The 19,564-nt window shown below is 38.7% G+C and overlaps 1 protein-coding gene across 9 annotated transcripts; it reads left to right on the plus strand.

Moving 5' to 3' along the window:
* The first annotated feature begins 410 nt into the window (after nucleotides 1–410).
* Nucleotides 411–16,315, plus strand: LOC106938369 (aryl hydrocarbon receptor nuclear translocator-like). Of its 9 annotated transcripts, none has more exons than XM_015020404.1 (22): nucleotides 411–730; nucleotides 1,303–1,393; nucleotides 1,485–1,523; nucleotides 3,161–3,211; nucleotides 3,413–3,460; nucleotides 4,106–4,319; nucleotides 5,890–6,103; nucleotides 6,183–6,285; nucleotides 6,374–6,439; nucleotides 6,551–6,636; nucleotides 6,732–6,808; nucleotides 7,808–7,942; nucleotides 8,024–8,098; nucleotides 9,435–9,586; nucleotides 9,813–9,932; nucleotides 10,902–10,995; nucleotides 12,371–12,552; nucleotides 13,733–13,792; nucleotides 13,879–14,062; nucleotides 14,836–15,013; nucleotides 15,581–15,726; nucleotides 15,830–16,315. In XM_015020404.1, exons 1-22 carry the CDS (start codon nucleotides 694–696, stop codon nucleotides 15,911–15,913), a joined length of 2,436 nt encoding a protein of 811 aa, XP_014875890.1. In that variant the 5' UTR covers nucleotides 411–693; the 3' UTR covers nucleotides 15,914–16,315. The 9 variants fall into 9 exon arrangements, with proteins under 9 accessions (XP_014875890.1, XP_014875893.1, XP_014875892.1 ...); XM_015020407.1 differs by having other exon boundaries at nucleotides 14,839–15,013; XM_015020406.1 differs by having other exon boundaries at nucleotides 9,816–9,932.
* Nucleotides 16,316–19,564: the final 3,249 nt, after the last annotated feature.

A 19,564-nucleotide genomic window follows, 5' to 3' on the forward strand; every position in this document is an offset into this window, starting at 1 on the left:
ATTACATTTCTCTATAAATAAAATGTAAATAATAATTTCGTGCTAAGTATGCAGTTCTACGTGCTCTTTTAGATATTATGTAAAATCTACTGCTAAATTACAAAATTTTCTGAGTAACCCTTGAGTCATATCGCTGAAAACACAGTAGGTAAGTAATTTTTGCCAACTTTTATAGAAATCAGACGACCTAACACCTTGACACATCAACCTGAGTCACTGTTTCGTGCAGAGCTTCACGCGAACCCTGCATATCCCACTGCCGCGGACAGAGGGACTGGAGAAGAAAATTTGGGCTTCCCGATATTTACGTCACTAGTGCCTTACTAGTGTCCAATGAGAAGCGTGAAAAACAAATGCGTCATTAGTAGCCATCTGACTGGCGTCCAATAGGAATCGGAGAAAGAAATGCAGTTTGAGACTTTTTCCTCGGAAACGCCATCTTACATAGAAAGGGGGGTTTAAACGGGTTGAAAACAGGAAAACGGGGGTAGTGACAGGGATTAATTATCACTTTGGAATCGTGTGTGAAATTTTCCCGTAGCTTTGAAGTAGCATCAGTCATGGCTCTGGGTCTTTTTAAGGAAAAGTGAGAGAAATCCGCACTGGTCGGCCCGAAGTTAGCTTAGCCAGTTGGGGAGAGAGGGCGGAGAGTTAGAAGATTTTTTTTTCCGCTGTGAAAGAAGTTATTTGTTTATGTTGTTCAACGCGGATATGTCCTCTTCAAATCTAGGTAAGGAGAAGTCAAAGTCAAGTTGACAGCTTAACTACAGCACTCTACAGTTGTTAATCCATTTTGAGGTATTTCCATCAGTACTGCTTATATAAACACTTATCTAAAGATAGCGTGACAGCAAATGCTAAGTTAGCTTAGCATAGAGGCTAATGCTAAGGTAAGCCTAGTTGATCGTTGCACAAGAAGTTGGCAGCTTACTGACTTCTAGTGCCTTCAATTAAAATGCCTGTCGCGTAGTTGAAATAGATTTAAAGTAATTTGCACGATTAGCATATTGGAGATAACAAAATAAATCTAATTTGACTTTGCTGCTCTCATTTAACTCGCTCCAGATGTTATGTATTTCTAAATTGTATTTGTAGCTGTGGAGCTAGCCATTTGTCGTGATATCTCTACCATCAAACGGTCTTAATCAAGAGTACATTCTCGTTGATTTGGAGGTTCATTTCAGTCTTTCAAGCGTATGGTCCTATTGGAGGTTCAGTTTCCTTTTCAGCGATGCAAGCATAAAAGATAATCACCTGTCATCTCCACTACTTTGAGTCTGTCCGTCGCTGTGTTATTAATAGACCTAGCAGACCATAGTCTGGGAATGGGAGCAAGTGGGACCCAGAACGGCGGCGCTGGTGGACCGAAGGGGACCAACAAAAGACGGGCAGCGTAAGTCCTTCACTAGAAACCTCCTGTAGCTGCTCTCCTCATCCTTATGAGGACAAACCAGAAATATCCCATCTTATACTTTACATTACAGGCCGGACTTTGACGACGATGATGGAAGCAAGATGTTAAGGTATTTGTCTGTCAGTTTCTTTTTTTTGTCAAGTCGTTTTCAGTCATTTACTGCGGACCAGAATCAGGCCTGAACCGGTTCAGCTCTGCTTGATCACAAACTAGACAACTGGAGACTATCAGATGCATTCTAGGAAGACAGATGAGATTGTGATTGATTTCGTATAATTAGTGTAGAGATTTGCTTTCGAAACTGTGCACCAAATACATGCGGCTACCTCAATGCTCTAATTAGAGTTTTGTCAAGCTTTGGTGTGCCACTGCCAGTACCGACTCTGGCGGTTCTAATTTGTCCTAAGACCTTCAAATAGTGTTTTTTTTTTTCTGGATTAATGAGTAGTTTTTTTTTTTTTTTTTGTAGATCAGATAGAAGAAAAGAACTTGCTTTATTGTTCTGTAGTGGAGAAATTAACATGCACCAGCAGCAAAGTGTCAAGCAAGATGAGACATGTAAACACTAAGACCAACATGCAGTTACAGTAAGGGACACATTTACAGCTTATAAAAATACTGTGCAGTTTTTTTATAAGCTGCACATTCTTTTAATGCAAAGAATGTGCAGCTGAGTAGGATAATTAAAATTTTTTTAATAATTACAAAGATTATGCATGTGTAACTATTATAACAGCAGCAGGGATGTTTATGTAACTAAATGTCAGTGAAATTGTTTTTACTAAAATGTATAACAAAGAGAAAATGATCAAATTGGCATTGTAAAATCTAGTTAGCATCTTAATTTAGTGATTAGCGTGCTTAACATTAACCGTGAATAGCAGTTTTGATGAGAATGTTAACCCATTGGTTTCTAGACAGTTTGCCTCTTCACCAACTAGTACCTCTATTTTATATCTATGAATTACAATTTCATCCATTCCTACTCCAGTTTCATACCTGTAAATAAATCATTTGTCCTGATGTAGTTAAACTATGGCAAATATATTTGTTTTTGGTTGTGGTTAAGTAACTTTATTAATCAAGGAGATTAAAAAAAATGCTTCACGTTTAATTTAATATTGTATGAAAACACTCTTTCAATTCTTCTTTGTGAAAATATGATAGATTATGAATCTATGTCTATCGACTCACGCTACCCTCTGGATGGTCGATATGATTTGCTGACTTTTATATTCTATATGAATACATTGGAGCACAGTAGTTAAATACTTATGTGCAAAACATTTTTGAACTGGTTGTAAATAGAGTTAAGTTGGGATGAAATTGAGCTTTGAAAGAACAAATTTATCAGGAAGTGTTCCCTTTCAGGCAGCAAATGTAAATGATCTAACCTCCAATGCTGCATGAATGGCTCCTTTAATAGATGATTTTGACAATATGAGCAACTAACTGTTCACATATTTAGGTGCTGTATATTTCTGTTGCTTTACACGTTTCTGTGGCACAAAATAAGAGCTTTGCAATTTTAATATAAACATGGCAGCTACACAGACTGATGAGAATTAGTTCATGAGCTTGGTTGTACCTCTTAAAGTGGTTGTTTGTCCACTGTTGACATTTATGCAGATGGGTTTTTTTCCAGCTAACCTAGGAAATGTCAGATTCGGCTCGGTGAAATGAAAATGTGGATGTTTGAACTGCCTAAGGTGCTGTGTTAACAGTGTTTTCTTTCTGCTTTGTCAGATTTGATGATGAAACAGGAGGCTCCAACAATGAAAAAGAGCGCTTTGCCAGGTACGGGGTTAAATCGGTAGAGCAGGATATGATTGGAGGCCGTTTATGGGATTCAGTGAAAACAGCCATTACCCCCACTCTCTTTCCTACTTTAAGTTTTTTTTTTTTTCTTGTTCTGTTATGTGTTTTGCACCTCTCTTTTTCTTTTATTTCGGCAGTAACTTTTGGGCCGGTGTTTTAGTAGGCTGGTTTTATTTCCAGGTCTTTGGAAGAAGATCAGAGTTTTGCAGATAAGGAAAAACTAGCCAGGTATGGCATGTAGCGCCGAGGAAGATTCCCTCTCCCGCTTGTATCCATATTTATATGGAATGCAATGATCAGATACTATCCTGTCCTGCGGGGATCCCAGCACGTTGTCATTTTGACAGCACAAAATTACCAGTACATTTTTTACTTTTTTTGTCTCACTGCGTCTGTTTGGGTGCTTGTCAGAAAGGCAGCTGGCCGTCTCTCGCAGCCTGTCCTTGTGTTATGTGTCACTAACCACACTGCTCAGTCTGGGTCTTCTTTCACTCTGGTAATCCCTTCGGCTTGAGCAACTGTTCTTTGTCCCTTTTGTCTCCCTCCCTCTCAGGACGACTGAAGGGTCTTTCTCTTTCTGCATTTGCTCTCTTTTGTCACACAATCTGGCTTCCAAAGGCCAGACATTCTCTCCCTCTCTCTCTCTCTCTCTCTCTCTCACTTACAAATCTTCCACCACACTCATTTACTTTATTATATTTTTACGCGTCCATGAATCCTCTTACATTCTTTCATTCCCAGCTCCTCTTCTTAGTTTCCACGGTTGTGTTGCAACTCCAAGCTCTGCTCCACGTTGCCCATTTCCTCGTCTGTTTTCCCCATTTCAATCACTGCTTTTCTCTCCATTCCTACCAACCCATTTCCTCACTCCAGGGAGAACCACAGTGAGATTGAGAGGCGGAGGCGGAACAAGATGTCTGCCTACATCGGAGAGCTGTCGGACATGGTTCCCTCGTGCAGCGCGTTGGCACGGAAACCAGACAAGCTGACCATCCTGCGAATGGCAGTCTCTCACATGAAGTCTCTCAGAGGAAACGCCAGTACTAATGCTGACGGGTCATACAAACCTTCTTTTCTCAGCGATCAGGTATGAAAATGGAAGCATTGCATGCTTGGTCGACTTGTGTTCAAGCCACTAACCAACCACACACAGTATATATACATCGGTTGTCACGTGCTAACGTTTTTTTTTTTTTTTTACCGTTTAGTTGTAAATCGTCAGAACATAATTTTTTCTCGTGACATCACAAAATATTTTCAGTATTGCCACTTGTTTGTTGTTAAAGGTTGTTTTTCTTCTAATGTGCATGCTTTCCTCAAATTTCCTCTTTTCTTGCAGATTTTAATAGCAGATCTTTAGCCGTTCTTTGAAGCTGTATAAATAGCATGGAAACTGTTCATTTAGAGTTTAAACAGGGTCGCTTTTAATTCAGTGAGGTTTCCTGCAGAACATTCACTGATGCATGCACCTGCAGAGCAGCCTGTCCGACCTCTATCATTCCAGTCAGAGGAAAGGCCAGCCGGACACCGAGAAGCGTCTAAGTAAGCTTAGGTTGCAGTAGAAATCTCCCAAGTTGCTCATCTTTCATTACACTTTCAATGCCAGCTGCTCAACTTGATATGTGTGGCTCTTGTAATTTCATCTCCACTCAGTTTTTCAAAAAAACATTTTAGTTCTATGCTTGATTACACTCTCCTTACAGCCTGAGCCACTCAAGACGCAGATATCACAGTTTGGCTGCGGTTCACTCACTCAGATCAGTTGATACAGAATAAAGGAAGACTGAAAGTGATACTGAAAAAGCTGCTTGTTAATATTTTCACTTAGTGGTCAGTTGCTATACATCCATAGAGGTTTGAACTCCAGCTTTTTTTTCTGTTGATTAAACAAAACAGAAGTTATTTTTTAAAATTGTGTTGGGCGTCCAGAAAACATTTAAGGTAAACGGAGAAAAGGTTTCTGCTGCCTTGTGGACTTTTTGCAAGCCTTTTTTTTACATTATAGCTCTCTCTGCATAAGCTAGTATTAGATTATCAAGAAATAATCTTAAATAATTATAGTACGGTTTTACAGTATCATGATATTAGTAGTTAACATGATTTAACTGCATTTTCTATCTATAAAAGAAAAACAAAACAAAACTGCTGCAAAAACAAATTGTCATCAAAGTTATAATAATGTTATATCAATGTTAGCTGTATTTAAACATTTTTATTGTGCAGAGTATTCTCCTCCTCATAGTTTCCCAGCTGTACGTTCACAATGGGGTCACCTTAATAAGAATAACATTGTTTTTCACAACTCAAAATATTCCCAAACATCCAAATGTATTTCTGTGTGAGCAATGGTATCAGTATGACAGCCTTGGCTCAGGTAGTTGACTGATGGTGCGCAGCAGCAGGTGTGGGTGGGGCACTAGCTGTGCTGCTTTAAGCTCCTTACAGGCAGAGAAAACTTTGGTTGCTCCTGCTGTTTTTCTGGTACCACACTGAAAAGAGTTAAACCATAATGAGTAAACAGTTTTCTTCGACTTAGAACCGACTCGTGCTCAGGTGAAAACAAGCACATGTTGATCCTGTGGAAGCAGGAATATTTTCAGCTTCCTCGACTTCAACGCGCTATTAATTTTTATTTATTTATTTTTTGTCTTCCACAGGAACTAAAGCACCTCATTTTGGAAGCAGCGGACGGCTTCCTGTTCGTGGTGTCATGCGAGACGGGCCGTGTTGTTTACGTCTCGGACTCGGTCACACCTGTACTTAACCAGTCGCAGTCTGAATGGCTGGGCTCTTCTCTTTATGATCAGCTCCACCCAGACGACACAGAAAAGCTCAGGGAGCAGCTCTCCACTTCGGAGAACAACAACACAGGTATAGTAAGACGTAAAAAGCCTTTTCAAGGTGGACAAAAATAAAAACGTTAACCTTTCGGTCTCCTGTGCTTTCAAAGGGAGGATGTTGGACCTGAAGACAGGAACTGTGAAAAAGGAGAGTCAGCAGTCATCAGCTAGAATGACAATGGGGGCGCGCCGATCATTCATCTGCAGAATGAGGTTGGGCTTGCACATTATAAATAAATCAAATGACTTTTTGTGCTAAGCTTGATGCTCGGATACATGTTCTACAATGGTCTTTGTGCAGGTGTGGAACGTGCCCAGTGGAACCAATGTCTATGAACAGGCTCAGCTTTCTCAGGAGTAGGAACAGGTGAGCAGACTCGCACATTTCTGTTCGAATTAGTGCAGATTGGATCCATGTTAACAGAAAACTGAACTTCCGTTGTAAATGGGCTTTTTGTGTTTTCTTGCTTCACACCAGGAATGGCTTAGGAACACCCAAGGAAGGGGAACCCCAGTACGTTGTGGTTCACTGTACAGGATACATTAAGTCCTGGCCCCCCGCGGGTAAATTAAGCAAACATTGGGTCGTTGTGAATAAATGTCACAATATTTAACAGTGGATTTAATTTGTTCTGTTTTGGTTATGATTTGTATTTCAGGTGTATCATTAACAGATGATGAAGCAGACAACAATCAGGGGAGTCGCTACTGTCTAGTTGCCATTGGGAGATTACAGGTATGGAACAACATAGATGACTATAAACTTCTCTCTTAAAGGTAATGTTTTACACGACAGATTAAATTAAAATTATTTCAGACAGATTAAGAATAAAGTTAATGCAATTGTTTTGAAATATATTAATTTTACATTATAGAAGCTTTCATAAAATAAAATTAATGTTCCTAAAAGTTTCTAACGGCTGAGAGCATTTAGTTGGTGTTTTTTAACAAAGATTTGTAATGAAATAACCTCATGAAACTAAACAAGCAGAACTGAAAATGTATCTTGCTTATAGACATTGTTTTTTTTGTTTTGTTTTTTCTTGAAGCAATAATATAGTGTGAAACTTCAATGGAGGAACGTCCTAAGCAGAAAATGTTTTAAACAGCTTTAAAATGCTATAAAATAATGAAGAAATCTCCTTCTGGATCATTATTTGTTGCGCTTCTCAGCGGCAGATATGTTGCCGATCAGAAAGATCTGCAGCAACAAGTCGTAAACCCGGCCGTTTGACTCAGGCTGCTATTCTGATTTTATGTTTGGCTTGCAAAGAGTGGCAGATTTATGTCTAAGACTTTTACAAGCTTTTGAAATCACAATTCTTTCTGTTTTCTGTAGTCGGGATAACAAATGTCATGCACTAACATTTACAGGATAAGCTAATTTGTGATTTCTGTTGCTAGATGAGCTTTTGGTTGCATAAAACGGTAGAAACAGTAAATAAACACAATGCCATGACGAACATGGTTTGGGCATTTTATTTAGAACTATATAGCTGGTTCTTCTTTGGAAACTCCTTCACTGGGATTGAGTCAGTGTGAGGAAAATCCTAATTTGCTAAATCAACAAAGCTGTTTTTCCAAGAAAATGAGCAAAGTTATTACGACAGGTAGAGAAAGTTGGGCTTAGAGACTCTGATGTGGATCATTTAACGTGCCGTGATCAGGAAATTCCTGCCTTGTTATCCTGGGTTGCTATGTTCTGCTTTTCATCGCCTCGCCCCGTTTTCTGCAGGTCACCTGTTGCCCTGGTGACACAGACCTGAACAGCATCAGCGTTCCTGTGGAGTTCATCTCCCGCCACAACTGCCAGGGCATGTTCACCTTCGTAGACCATCGCTGCTTGGCCTCGATCGGCTACCAGCCACAGGTGAGCCATCAGCTCCACTAAAATATCCCTTCGTTCTTCAACTGTTTTTAAACCAATTAAAGTTTTGTTTCTGTGTCGCAGGAATTACTGGGGAAGAATATTCTAGATTTTTCTCACCCTGAAGACCAGGGCTTGCTGAGAGACAGCTTTGACCAGGTACTAAAAATATCTTGCATTTTGATCTCACTTCATTTTTTTTTTTTATTCTTGTTCCTGTTACTACATTTGTGCATTTTAAGAGTAACTTATTGTAATAATACCTATTGTAATACATTTTAAATGTATATTGTTGCAATTTGGTGAACTTGTTCAAATTGGACGACTAATTTTTCTCCTTTTTATATAAACGTGAACTTCCTATTTTGGTTTTTGTTACAGACGAGCATATCAGATGCTCGTCTTATGAGACGTTTCCCTTTAATCGCGGTCAGCGTGTCTCTGTGTTCATCGAGGAAGCTGGAAAAAATTACAGATTGCGTAAATGTACTGATGCAATTCAATTAATTAGAATACCTTTGAAAAGTTTAAGTAATTCAGCCCAAGAAGTGACTCTCGTACACGCAGTGATTATATTTCAAGCATTTTTCAGTTAGTTTTTAAATATGGATTATATTTATTACAAATCTCTAGCTTCCTAGAACATTTGAATAATCCATAAGACCAATAAAAAAAGAAAAGGGGATTTTCTTTCATACAGACATAATGAAGTCATGGGGAAGAATGCTGATTCGGCTACTGTGTCACTGACCCCCTCCCAAAAGGAGGAAAAGCTGCAGAGGCTGTCACAGAAGAGTCTTTAAGTACATGCAAATGGAAAGTTGAGTGGAAGAAAAAAAGTGTTTTTCTTTTATAAGGACCGCTGCGTCTAAAACACGAGTCAAACTCGAGGCCCGGGGGCCAAATCCGGCCCACCATAAGTTTTTATGAGGTCCTCTAGACTCTGAAGGAGCCACATAAACAGAACCTTCATGATAAGTTGTGCGATTAAAGATTATTTTTGTCTGTTTACAGTCAAATTACATCAATTTGATAAGATTTTCAATACTATATAATTTCATTGACTACAGAGACAGTTATTTATTAATAGTTTTATCAATATATTCTGCCAAAACTGGACTTTTGAGGGCATTCATGATCATGATGTGGACTAAAATATAAAAGATGCACACTTTTTTCTTAAACATCCTTTTCTATTGGTTTTGTTTTTACTTGTTTTTTTTCAAGAAACAAAATGTTGGATTTTAAGTGGCTGTACTCATGAAACTGAAATGAATGTTTAACATATGTCACAGTGTAAGTATTGCATCTTGAGGAAGTTCTCCTTTTGGATCGAGTTAATGACATTTACTTTTCAGCAGATTTCTAATTTGCGTTTAAAAATGACAATAAAACAAAATTCATTTCTTACGAATGAGTATTTTTTTGTTTGTTTTTTAAACGATTCTGCTGTTGGATGGAGTGACGGTTGGGTTCTGTGGGTTTGCGTCCTCAGGTGGTTAAGCTGAAAGGCCAGGTTCTGTCGGTCATGTTTCGGTTCCGGGCCAAAACCAGAGAATGGATGCTGATGAGAACGAGCTCCTTCACCTTCCAGAACCCCTTTTCAGAGGAGATCGAGTACATCATCTGTACCAATGTCAACGTCAAGTGAGTAACGCGCGCTGCCAGATGACTCGACTGAACAGATAGTGAAACAGTGGAAGTTATGAAATGTCGGCTGTTGTGAAATGTTTGCTTTGTTTGGATGCGTATCGATGTCCCTCCGTCCCCCAGTTCCTCCTAAGCCTCAAACTCAAACGTCTTGATAAAAACCAAACTCTGACCATTCTCTCCCAACACTTCTGCTCTTCACCCAACAACGATTGTTGGGCAGCAGAAACTCAACCCAGGACCCTCTCGCTCCCATCTCCTCCCCCGGGGCTCCAATGCCCCTGGGTCAGAGCAGCCCAAACGGCCATCCTGCTGTGCTCAGCCCAGGCCCGATGGCCGCCAGGTGAGATCGGGCCTGAAGAGCCTTTCCTCCCGCCTTACGGGAGCACGAGGGGCGGCTGCTTTCTGGGAGTCTGTAGCTGTTTCTAGCAGGCTAAAGTTCTTCTTCTAATTTTTGGTTTCTCATTTTCCGTTCCGGGTGACTCTTCCTCCCTTCCTTCAGTTCAGTTTTTAAAAAAAAAAAAAAAAAAAGAAGCAGCAGCATGTCTTATCAAGCTTTATATGTAGTTCTCAGACAAACCTTTTATAGAAGTGGTGTAGCATCTCAGTTAGGGCTGGGCAATAAATCGATTTCATTGATTCATCAAATTTTTTGCTTTTTTTGAAGATTCAAGTTTTGAAAAATCTGGATTTTTTTTATTTTTTTTCACCAATCCACTTATTGGGTGTCCATAATTCAGAGTGATGTCAGCACACGCAAGGTTGGCCATCTTGTTTGACAAGCGTTTTTTTTACAGCCAAGTTTAAATTCAAGTCAACTCTTTGACAAAATATAAGGCTCAGGCTATTTTTTAATGAGAATAAAGTCATAATGTTACAAGAACAGTCGAATGACACGAAAGTTGAAATATTACGAGAATGAAGTTGTAATTTTAACACAAAAAGTAACTTAAAATTAATTATCCAAGCTTTTTCTTATTAAAACAACTATTTTCTTGTAATTTTAGGGCATTCTGATGAGATGGCATCTTTATTCTGCTAATATTATGACTATATTCCTTTGCATAACTCACAGAAGGGATGATTGAAATCAGATTTTATTTTTAAGCCGTATCGCCCAGCCCTAACCTCAGTTATAAATGTGTTTAACAGACTTTCTCTTCACCTCTCCTGTGATTGTTTATGGTTACCGGTGGTGGGTTGCGGTGTTTGGGGATTTCTCACTCACCAGTGAAGGGAAGGAAAAAAAACAAATGAGTTAATTCTCGGTGGACAGCAATCAGAAGTCCTTGTTTTGTGTTTGGTTTTTCAGACAGCTACAACAGCAGCAGCAGCAGGCCGACCTGGAGGGAGGGGCAACAAGAGACGGGATGTATGAGGCGGGACCAATCAGTATCCAGCAACAGGTATGGAGCACTGACGGCTGTAATTCTCAATCAGTTTCCGCAACATGTCACCAATATCCCCCTCCAACACAGGGTTGGTTTGATTAATAATGTCTCCAATTGCCTGATGAAACGTCACCTCTACTGGGCTGTTTCTAAAAGGAGACCAATTACACTAAATTCACATTTTGCTTCTGTTTTTATACGTTCTTTTGGGTCTTTCCAAAAATGGCCAAAGTGCTTAAAAAGAAAAGAAAAAAAAGCCGTTTTTTGGTAATAAGTTGTTTTTTGGAGTCTGGGAAGTGATCAGTTTCAAAAATCTCCTGAACGTAGAGTCACAATCAGATCACTGCGCCGTGACCTAGCAACCCAATTAGAACTCCAGCATGTTTGGTCAGCTTGGTTTTCTGCTCTTTGCGATGTTCGATAGCTGCTGGAAAAGACAAATGTTTTGCTGTTGACTCACCATCCAAAACCCACTTGCTTCAACCTTGTCCGCTTCTGCTTTTCAGAGATGTACAGACGTATAACTGCGCATCTGTTTGCAGCCATTTTCACTGTGAGAGTGTAAACGTTGAGTTGTCAACACCTTATTTGGATTTAAAGTGACAAGACGCCCTAAAACAGCTGAAAGGAGCTGAAAACGGGCAGAACTGATCAGTCTGTTTATAATAAACAATGTTTGAAAAGGCTGTTTAGACCTGAGCATCTAGTGAGGGTTGTCACCGTGTTTGAGTAAGAGTCATGGAAAAACACCGTGCTCTATAAAGGAACCCTGTCACAACTCGGATGATTCGGCAAACTGATAACTGGTTCTGGACTCTGATACGGCCGCCTCCTGTAGTCACTCTGAGCAAGCAGATTTCCGCAGCCACGGACTATTAAACAAAAATATAACACTCATTTTGCAAAAAATCCTTGAATATTTAAAACAGACACATTTACCTTGAAGAGTGCAACTTTTATTTTTGTATTTTTTAACTACAAGTTGACTTGTGCAGTGTTCTTCTTGTGGAGTGTCACCTTTCAAAACTATGAACATTGCATGCAAATTTTAGACAAAAATTCAGAGCTAACCATATTTGTCAGTCTGAATTCCTGTTATCATTTAACAAGTGTAAAATTGGCTTTGGTCGATGCAGCGGGATGATTGGTTCAAAGGTTTCCTAGTCTGCTAGATTTAGACCAGAGATTTAAGATTTACTACCAAATCATTTTTGATTGTTTATTCAAAATAAATTAAAGAAACATTAATAACCTTAATAGAAAAATTGCAATTTAATGTGTCATTTAAATATTTGTCACCATAAATAGTCACATTTTGATTCAGTCTAACATTTTCATCCCCATTTTTAAGCCCATTTTTTAACTTTTTGTGGTTATCTTGTTGTTTCAGATGCCGGTGCAGCCAGTGGCAGCGGTGGGGCCGGACCACGGCAAAACCATAGAGAAGCAGGAGATCTACCCGCCCATCTTCCCAGGGCCAGATCAGACCAAGGGCATGCCGACCAACTCGACGCCTTCCACTCAGATTTACACAAACAACTTTTCTGCTGGCCGCTCCAATGACTCATACAGGTGGGGTGTCTTTTGTATAAACAAGTGTGTTTGCGTGCACATTTTGTTCTCAACCTCCAGAAAATTAACTGCTTGCCTTTTGCCTAATGGGAGCTTTGCAAACGACCTGGTGTCTGAAAACGCATTGTTTCCTGTGAATGTGCTGTGGAAAGATTTATTAGACTGATTGGGTTTTAACCTGCCAGACAGTTTTCATGTCTGGACATCTGCACACATAAGAGTGAACTGGGCTTGGCTCTTTGTTTGAAATTGGCTCATTTGCAAGGAAAGCTGTTAGTTCTGCTAGTGTGCCTTTGCTCATGCTTGTTGATCTAGTGGAGGTTTTTACCCAAAGCAGCTTAGAAATGAGAAATAATGTGTAGCAGACAGCAGAACAGGCTAAAAAGAATAAAGTAAAAATATTTCTGTACAACAGCAGCAAAGTGACAAACAGAGCAAATATAGTGACACAAGGAAACAGAATAAAGAATAAAAATACTGTAAAGTAAGGGCAAAATCTCAACATTAAAACTGTATAGTTATAAAAAAAAAAAAAGGTGTACTCCAGTTCAGAGGAATGTGCAAGTGAGCTTAATTTAAAAATGTACAAAATGTTCATGTGTATTTGAGCGTTGAGACAGATTATTTACAAATGAGAGGTGGCTATTATGTTAGAAGTGTTTGGTTTTAAGGATGAAATGAGTCGTAAAAGCAACAAAAACAGCTCAAACTAATACGGATGATGACAATTACAGCTTCACCGACTAGTTTATGAGGCCGCTTTCCAAACATGAATTTCTTATGAAGTTTTTGTACGCGCCATTATTTCTTTTTGCACCCCTAAAAATGCAAACACTATTTTCCAAAATGTTTCTCGTAAGATTCTTTCAAGCTAACAAACGTCTCAGCTCTAACTTTGTAATTCAGCAAGAAAAACTCCGATTTCCTATTTAATTGTTAAATCATTGTAGCTAAACCTTTCTGTGGTAATTAGCTTTTTATATGAGATGCAGAGGCAACGTCACACTGTGTGAGAGAGCTGTTTCTGTGATGAGACTCTGCAGATAGGACGCTCCATCTGTTTTATCTCTGTTAGCATCAGTAACGACGAACATCTTCTTCATGCATGTGAAGTCAATGGAGAGTTGGCGGCTTCTGCTCTCTGAGATTAAAGACAATTTTACGTGTTTATCCTCCCCAGCGGCAGCTGCACCGATATTGTAAGAACTGCCACTGTGTCGCCATACCTTGTAAAACATAAGTAAGCACATTATTATAGATGATTATTTTTATGTTTTAAGGAAGTCACTGTTCCAGGGTTCTCAATCCTGCTTATTGTCTTTGCAGACCAGTCGCTATGCAGATGACACAGCCAGCACACTCGGCACCGCAGATGCTGCCTCACATGTCTCGCCAAAATGGCGCCCCGCAGCCTGTTACCCCATCAAGTACTAACGGCCCCCTCCACGGACCGCCAGGAGGATGGCCCGGCCCCGGACCTGCTGCAGCCAGGCCGCAGTTCAGTAACCAGGTAACCCAGCAGCTTTCTCTTCTTCCTCGTTTTGTTTCATAACTTTAGACTTTAATTGGTTTCTTGTATTTATTCATTCATACGAGGGCTTGAAATTCCTGAAAATTCTTGAATTTCAATTGGTTGTTTTCAAGGCTTGGGAAGTTCTTGATTTCTGTATTTAAGTCCTTAAAGTGCTTCATATTCGAACTACGCAGTTTTGCAATAAAGTCCAGACTAACGTTTGATTAAAAAGCTAAAATTGGAAAGTATTTCTCACCAAAATAAACCATTTATTTTCATACATCTAATAAAAATATTTTTTTTTTCTCACTGTCTGAAGGTAAATCAGATTAAACTTTTCTCATTTCAGGTTAAATCTATTTGATAAATGCTCGAAAACGCAGCAATAACATGTTTTATTTTGAATATTAATTTGTGTATTTGCTTATAGGAATGCTTTGAACAACATTATTGGAATTGGGGGAACTTTTTTGTTAAATTTGTGTTTAGTTTTCATAGCAGTCAGGTGTATGGAGTGTGTGAGACATTTCAAAACATGTCTTTTTTTTATTTAGTTTTCCTTGTCCCTAATATACAATGTAGGATGTTGTCACAACACATTATTAATAACAGTAATAAATCATATCACATTGTAGTGAATTGAAATGTCTTCGTTAGGTCATTTGTGTTGTTTTTATCTCCAATGTGTGGTTCTGGAAAAATTTGAAATCTCACCTGAAGTGTTTGTGGGAATCCCGTTGACCAAAGCGGCCCGTTTCTGCTCTAACCAGCAGGTTGCTCCGCAGGCAGCAAAGACGATGTCTCAGCAGTTTCCTCCAATCGGAGGATTCGGCGGCGGCTCCTCTAACACCTTCAGCCAGATGCCCACCGGTGCCGCTCCCACCCCCACCAACGGCACAAACTACCCTCAGATGAACCCTCGCACCAGCCTCAACACCAACGGCTACGGTAGGTCACAGAAACTAGTGGCAACTCATGAGAGCATCGAAATTAGACAAATAAACATTTTTTTTTTACTACTTATGACTATTCCGATTATAAAACCTTATAGGCCTGTCACAATTACAAATTTTGTGGGGCGATAAATTCTTAGAAATTACTTTTACTAATGACAATATTGTCATTTTGTGAACATTTTCAAGTAATATCGCAACGGGATAATTATGCAAGTTCACCCTCTTTAAGAAGAGAAAAAACAATTAACACTGAAACTGGAAGATGTTTTAAATATCCAAACTAAAAAAAACACACAAATAAAATGGAAATTTTACCATAATGTAATGGATTATGAAATATGTAAACAAATTTTCTACCAATTAGGACTTTAGGAAGTATTGAGCTCGTTTTAATTTATCATGTGATCAATTGATTTATTTCTAATTGCATCAGGTTTATTTCTTTACTCTTCCATCCACCTCAGTTAGAGTTTTACCACCATCTTTATTGTGGTGCATGAACGGAGCCGTTTTTGTGTGCGACGCTCTCCAGCCTCACCAGTCTGTGCTCTGCTCTTAGACACTTCCCAGTCTGGAGGCCAGTTTCCACCTCGAGCGACGGAGGCGGTGTGGCCTCAGTGGCAGGGCCAGCAGCAGCAGCAGCATCCTCAGAACAACAGAGAGCAGCATCCTCACGCTCAGGGAAACCAGCAGGACATGTTTCCTGTGAGCAATGAGAACTTACTTTATGTTACAAACCTCCCTCTTTTCTGTTGTCTCTTGAAATAATGTCACTCTTCTGTTTGTTTGTTTACTTGTTTGGTTTTAGGATGTGTTGTCTATGCTAGACCAGCCTGCCTCCTTTAACAGTGACGACTTTGAGATCGCCATCTACCCCCCGTACAACGAGTGACCAGCGCTGCGCCTCTCTTCTTCCTCTGCCGGGTGAATCTTTCCTTCACATCTTCTGCTCCTGAACTCTTACTCTTCCTCCTCCTCCTCCTCCTCCTTGTCATAATGGCAGTCTTCCCTCACTTTCTGTGGTCTCGCTGTAAGTCAGGTAAAGATGAAGGGATATTTTACTGCACCTAAATCAAGTAGAAAGTGAAAGAATAACATAACAAAACAGAGATATTATTTTCACAATATTCCAGTCATTGTAAGAGATTGCTGCAGCTAGCACTACCCAAAGCTCCATACAGGTGTTGTAGATGTGTGATATCAGTGTGTATGAATAGAAAGATATGATAAAACGCACAATCGCACCACCACACATGGATGGACTGCACAAAAAAATGAAAAAAAAAACAAAACACACACACACTGCCACTCGTTGAAAACACACACACACAGATAAAATGGCCTTTTTTTGCAACATGTCAGTGGGTTTTCTCAGGATTACTAGAATATTTTCCTATTTTACTCCTTAGCAGGTATACTAAGTATTTCAGAGAATGATTTAAAACCTTGGAAAATAGCAGGGAGATATATATGTGTTCATTTAATTAGATATTTTACAATTCATTATGAATCCACAGCATGTATTTGCATGATTTACAGCGTTAAATTCTCTGCAGATTTATATGTAATGTAACGTATACGTGGCTGACTTCACCTATAAAAGTTTCTTTACCCATCGAGTTACTTTGACAACACATGTGCACAGCAGCATATCTTTTATTCAGCAGCACGCTTGTTTCCCATCTTTCCTCACAGATACACGACTACAGCCCCCATGTGTGCGAGTTTGTAAGATTTATGCATAATTAACAAAAGGTTGCTGGGTATCTGCCTTGCGTCATTTACCCTACACTTGTGGGCTTTTTGTACTCCTTTTGTAAAAGAAATGTATATGTAAAAAAATAATCAGCAGCAATAATTGACAGACAGGATCTATGTATTTTTAAAGCCATTTTTACCTTTCTTTTTAATGTTTTAAGATGCAGAGATGTGATTGTAATCTTCTGATTTTAATTATGCTTCTTGAGTATTTTATTGAGCTCTTCGTCGCTTCTCTCGCGTTGATGTTTTACGGTTAGATCAGGGTATTCAAGCAAGTGGACCTACATGTGAGAATGTACAAACAGGTTATTTTTTTCTGCCTCAGTGTTTTTTCTCTTTTTTTCACGATGTTTGGGTGAGGACTCAACTTTTGCCAACAGGATGTGTTCTGGACAGCTTTCGCAGTGGAGCAACGTGAGATAAAGATCTTTCATTTTTTTTAAATGTTGACTTTGAGGTTAAGTGTTTTATTTTTCCATGTCTGTGTGTAACATTCACACACTTGTAATAGCAGACTATGTAAGTGCAGTGTAGATAATTGAGTGTTTTCTGATCTTCCAAAGGATGGCATGTTGGTGATTTGTGTTTGTTCTTTGATGTTTTTTTTTTGTGTGTTCAAAGTTGATTATTCTGTATCCAGGTTTATTTTTCACTCTTAGAAACACAAATATATAAATATACTGTATATGTTTATGAAATTTTAAGAGAAATATTTGTTTTTTTGTATTAAATTGTTATATTGTCAAGACCGAAGGGCTTGGTGGTTTTTGTTCTTTTTGAGCACCACATTTTCACAAAATGTTTTGTAAAAGCAAGTTTATACATATTTAGAGAGATGGAGATGTAGCGTAGCACAATTCACATAAAAATAAAAGGAAAACTGCTCTTAAAAACTTAATTAAGAATATGTAAGCTTTGCATAATCAAATTCAAACCAAGCAAGTAGCTAAGACATAGGGTTGATCAATAAATCAGTAATCTATATTGTGATAGATGTGATGGAGAACCGCACAGCATTCTGGGAGATGTAGGCAGAGGAAAAGCTTTAGTGGCTCAACTCTTACAGCGACTTAAGCAAGGTGTGTGGTATCATCTAACTTGGTCTTTAGTTGCCTAGCAACAACATGTTAAATCACTTGCTGCCTCAGCCTCATGACTTAAAAATAACAAAAAAATAATGACACAAAATGAAAACTGGATAAAAACAGGAAAGGCCATACCACCAGTGGGGAAGTATTTCAGTCATTGCAAAAATCCCACACAAAAAGTATTAGAAATTCATGCGGAAAATAGTTAGCAAAGCTAAGTTGTAAGGTGACGGTTTAGCTTGTGCTAAAGCTAGTTGAAATACTAACGATAGCCGCTAGGTTAGGATTAGCATGTTGATCTACAGTAACATGCTAACTAAGCAGTGTGGAGAGAAAAAAAAATAACATTAAAAAAGTAAAACAGTCTGCAAAACTTTCTGCTTATATGTTGAAGAATACAGACAGTAGGAAAATAATTAGCTCTTCTAGTGCGCAGCAGGTCATGTGCTGAAAGGACAATGCTAATGGCGTTGAATGATTAAATGAGGGAGATCTGTCATTTATTGAAAGCTTTTGAGCTCAGGTGCCTTTCCAAGTTATTTAATCATAAAAACTAGTATTGAACTGACAAAAATGGAATATTCCTTACAAATACATGTAAAAAAAAAATACTTTTATCCTGTGAGTTAGGTTGAGATGGAAGAAGGATTGTTTGAGGCCTGGAAGGAAATAGCATTTGACTTCTGCAGAAGTATTTAAGTGGTAAAAATGTAGTGAAAAAAGTGAAGGAACACAAACTAAACTACATAATTATCTGCTTATTTGTGAAGTTCTGGAGATGTAACAGTAGTACTGGTCAGTTTCCATCTTAATTTTTCACCACTTAGGGATAACAACAGACAAATGTGATATTTTAAGACACTCATGGACACTTAAATCTCATTTAATATGTAGCATATATACTTGAATCATGTTTAACACAAATGCTTCCCATCCTTTTGTCCTATTTTACTGTATTTAGTTTTATTTGAATATACTCACCACATTTTTAGCCTGTGCATTCATTAGGTAACCTGCACTGTTTGTTTGTTTTTTTTAACTCAGGATCAGTTTCCAAGCCCTCTTAACTAGATTACAGCAAAAGCATCATATCCTCTTTCTTCTCTAACCTTTTTTCTTCTTTGTCATTTCACTTCCTACTTTTTTAGAACATTTTTGTCATGGAATAATTCTAAGTGTTGTTCATTGGAGCAGAACTGTGTGTGAACTGTTTCATATTTATTTTAAGCAAACTGGCATGACTTCAGAGTGTGCACAACACAGTAAAAGCTTACATTTTCAGGCAATTCAAAGGCAGATGTAACAAGTTTTCTGAATTTTTCTGTTCTACACAGATACGTGAGAGTTCTAGTCACCGGAATGACCTGTTTGTTACCAAACTCCCTATTAACTATTCAAGGAGACCACAGGTGCCAAACAAGGGTGCCTGTGTTTGGCTCATTGGAGGAAAAAAAAGGCGAAACAGCAGAAAAGAACTGGACAATAAAAAGAAATCAGCTTAGGTTAGCAATGGTGATAAACAAAGCGGAGGTGAAATGATATCAAACTTTTCTGGATCCTTTGTTTCTGGAATCAGATGAGATGTAGAAACACATTTTTGGATTTTGTGCAATTTTTTTTAACATGGACCCTTCAGTTGGTCCTCTGAGGGGATTTGAAGTAGATGTGGATCTTGGTTTTGCCCTCTTCTTTTT

Source organism: Poecilia latipinna, unplaced genomic scaffold, assembly GCF_001443285.1.
Source record: "Poecilia latipinna isolate Pla-1442-1.1 unplaced genomic scaffold, P_latipinna-1.0 Scaffold2579, whole genome shotgun sequence".
NCBI lineage: Eukaryota > Metazoa > Chordata > Actinopteri > Cyprinodontiformes > Poeciliidae > Poecilia > Poecilia latipinna.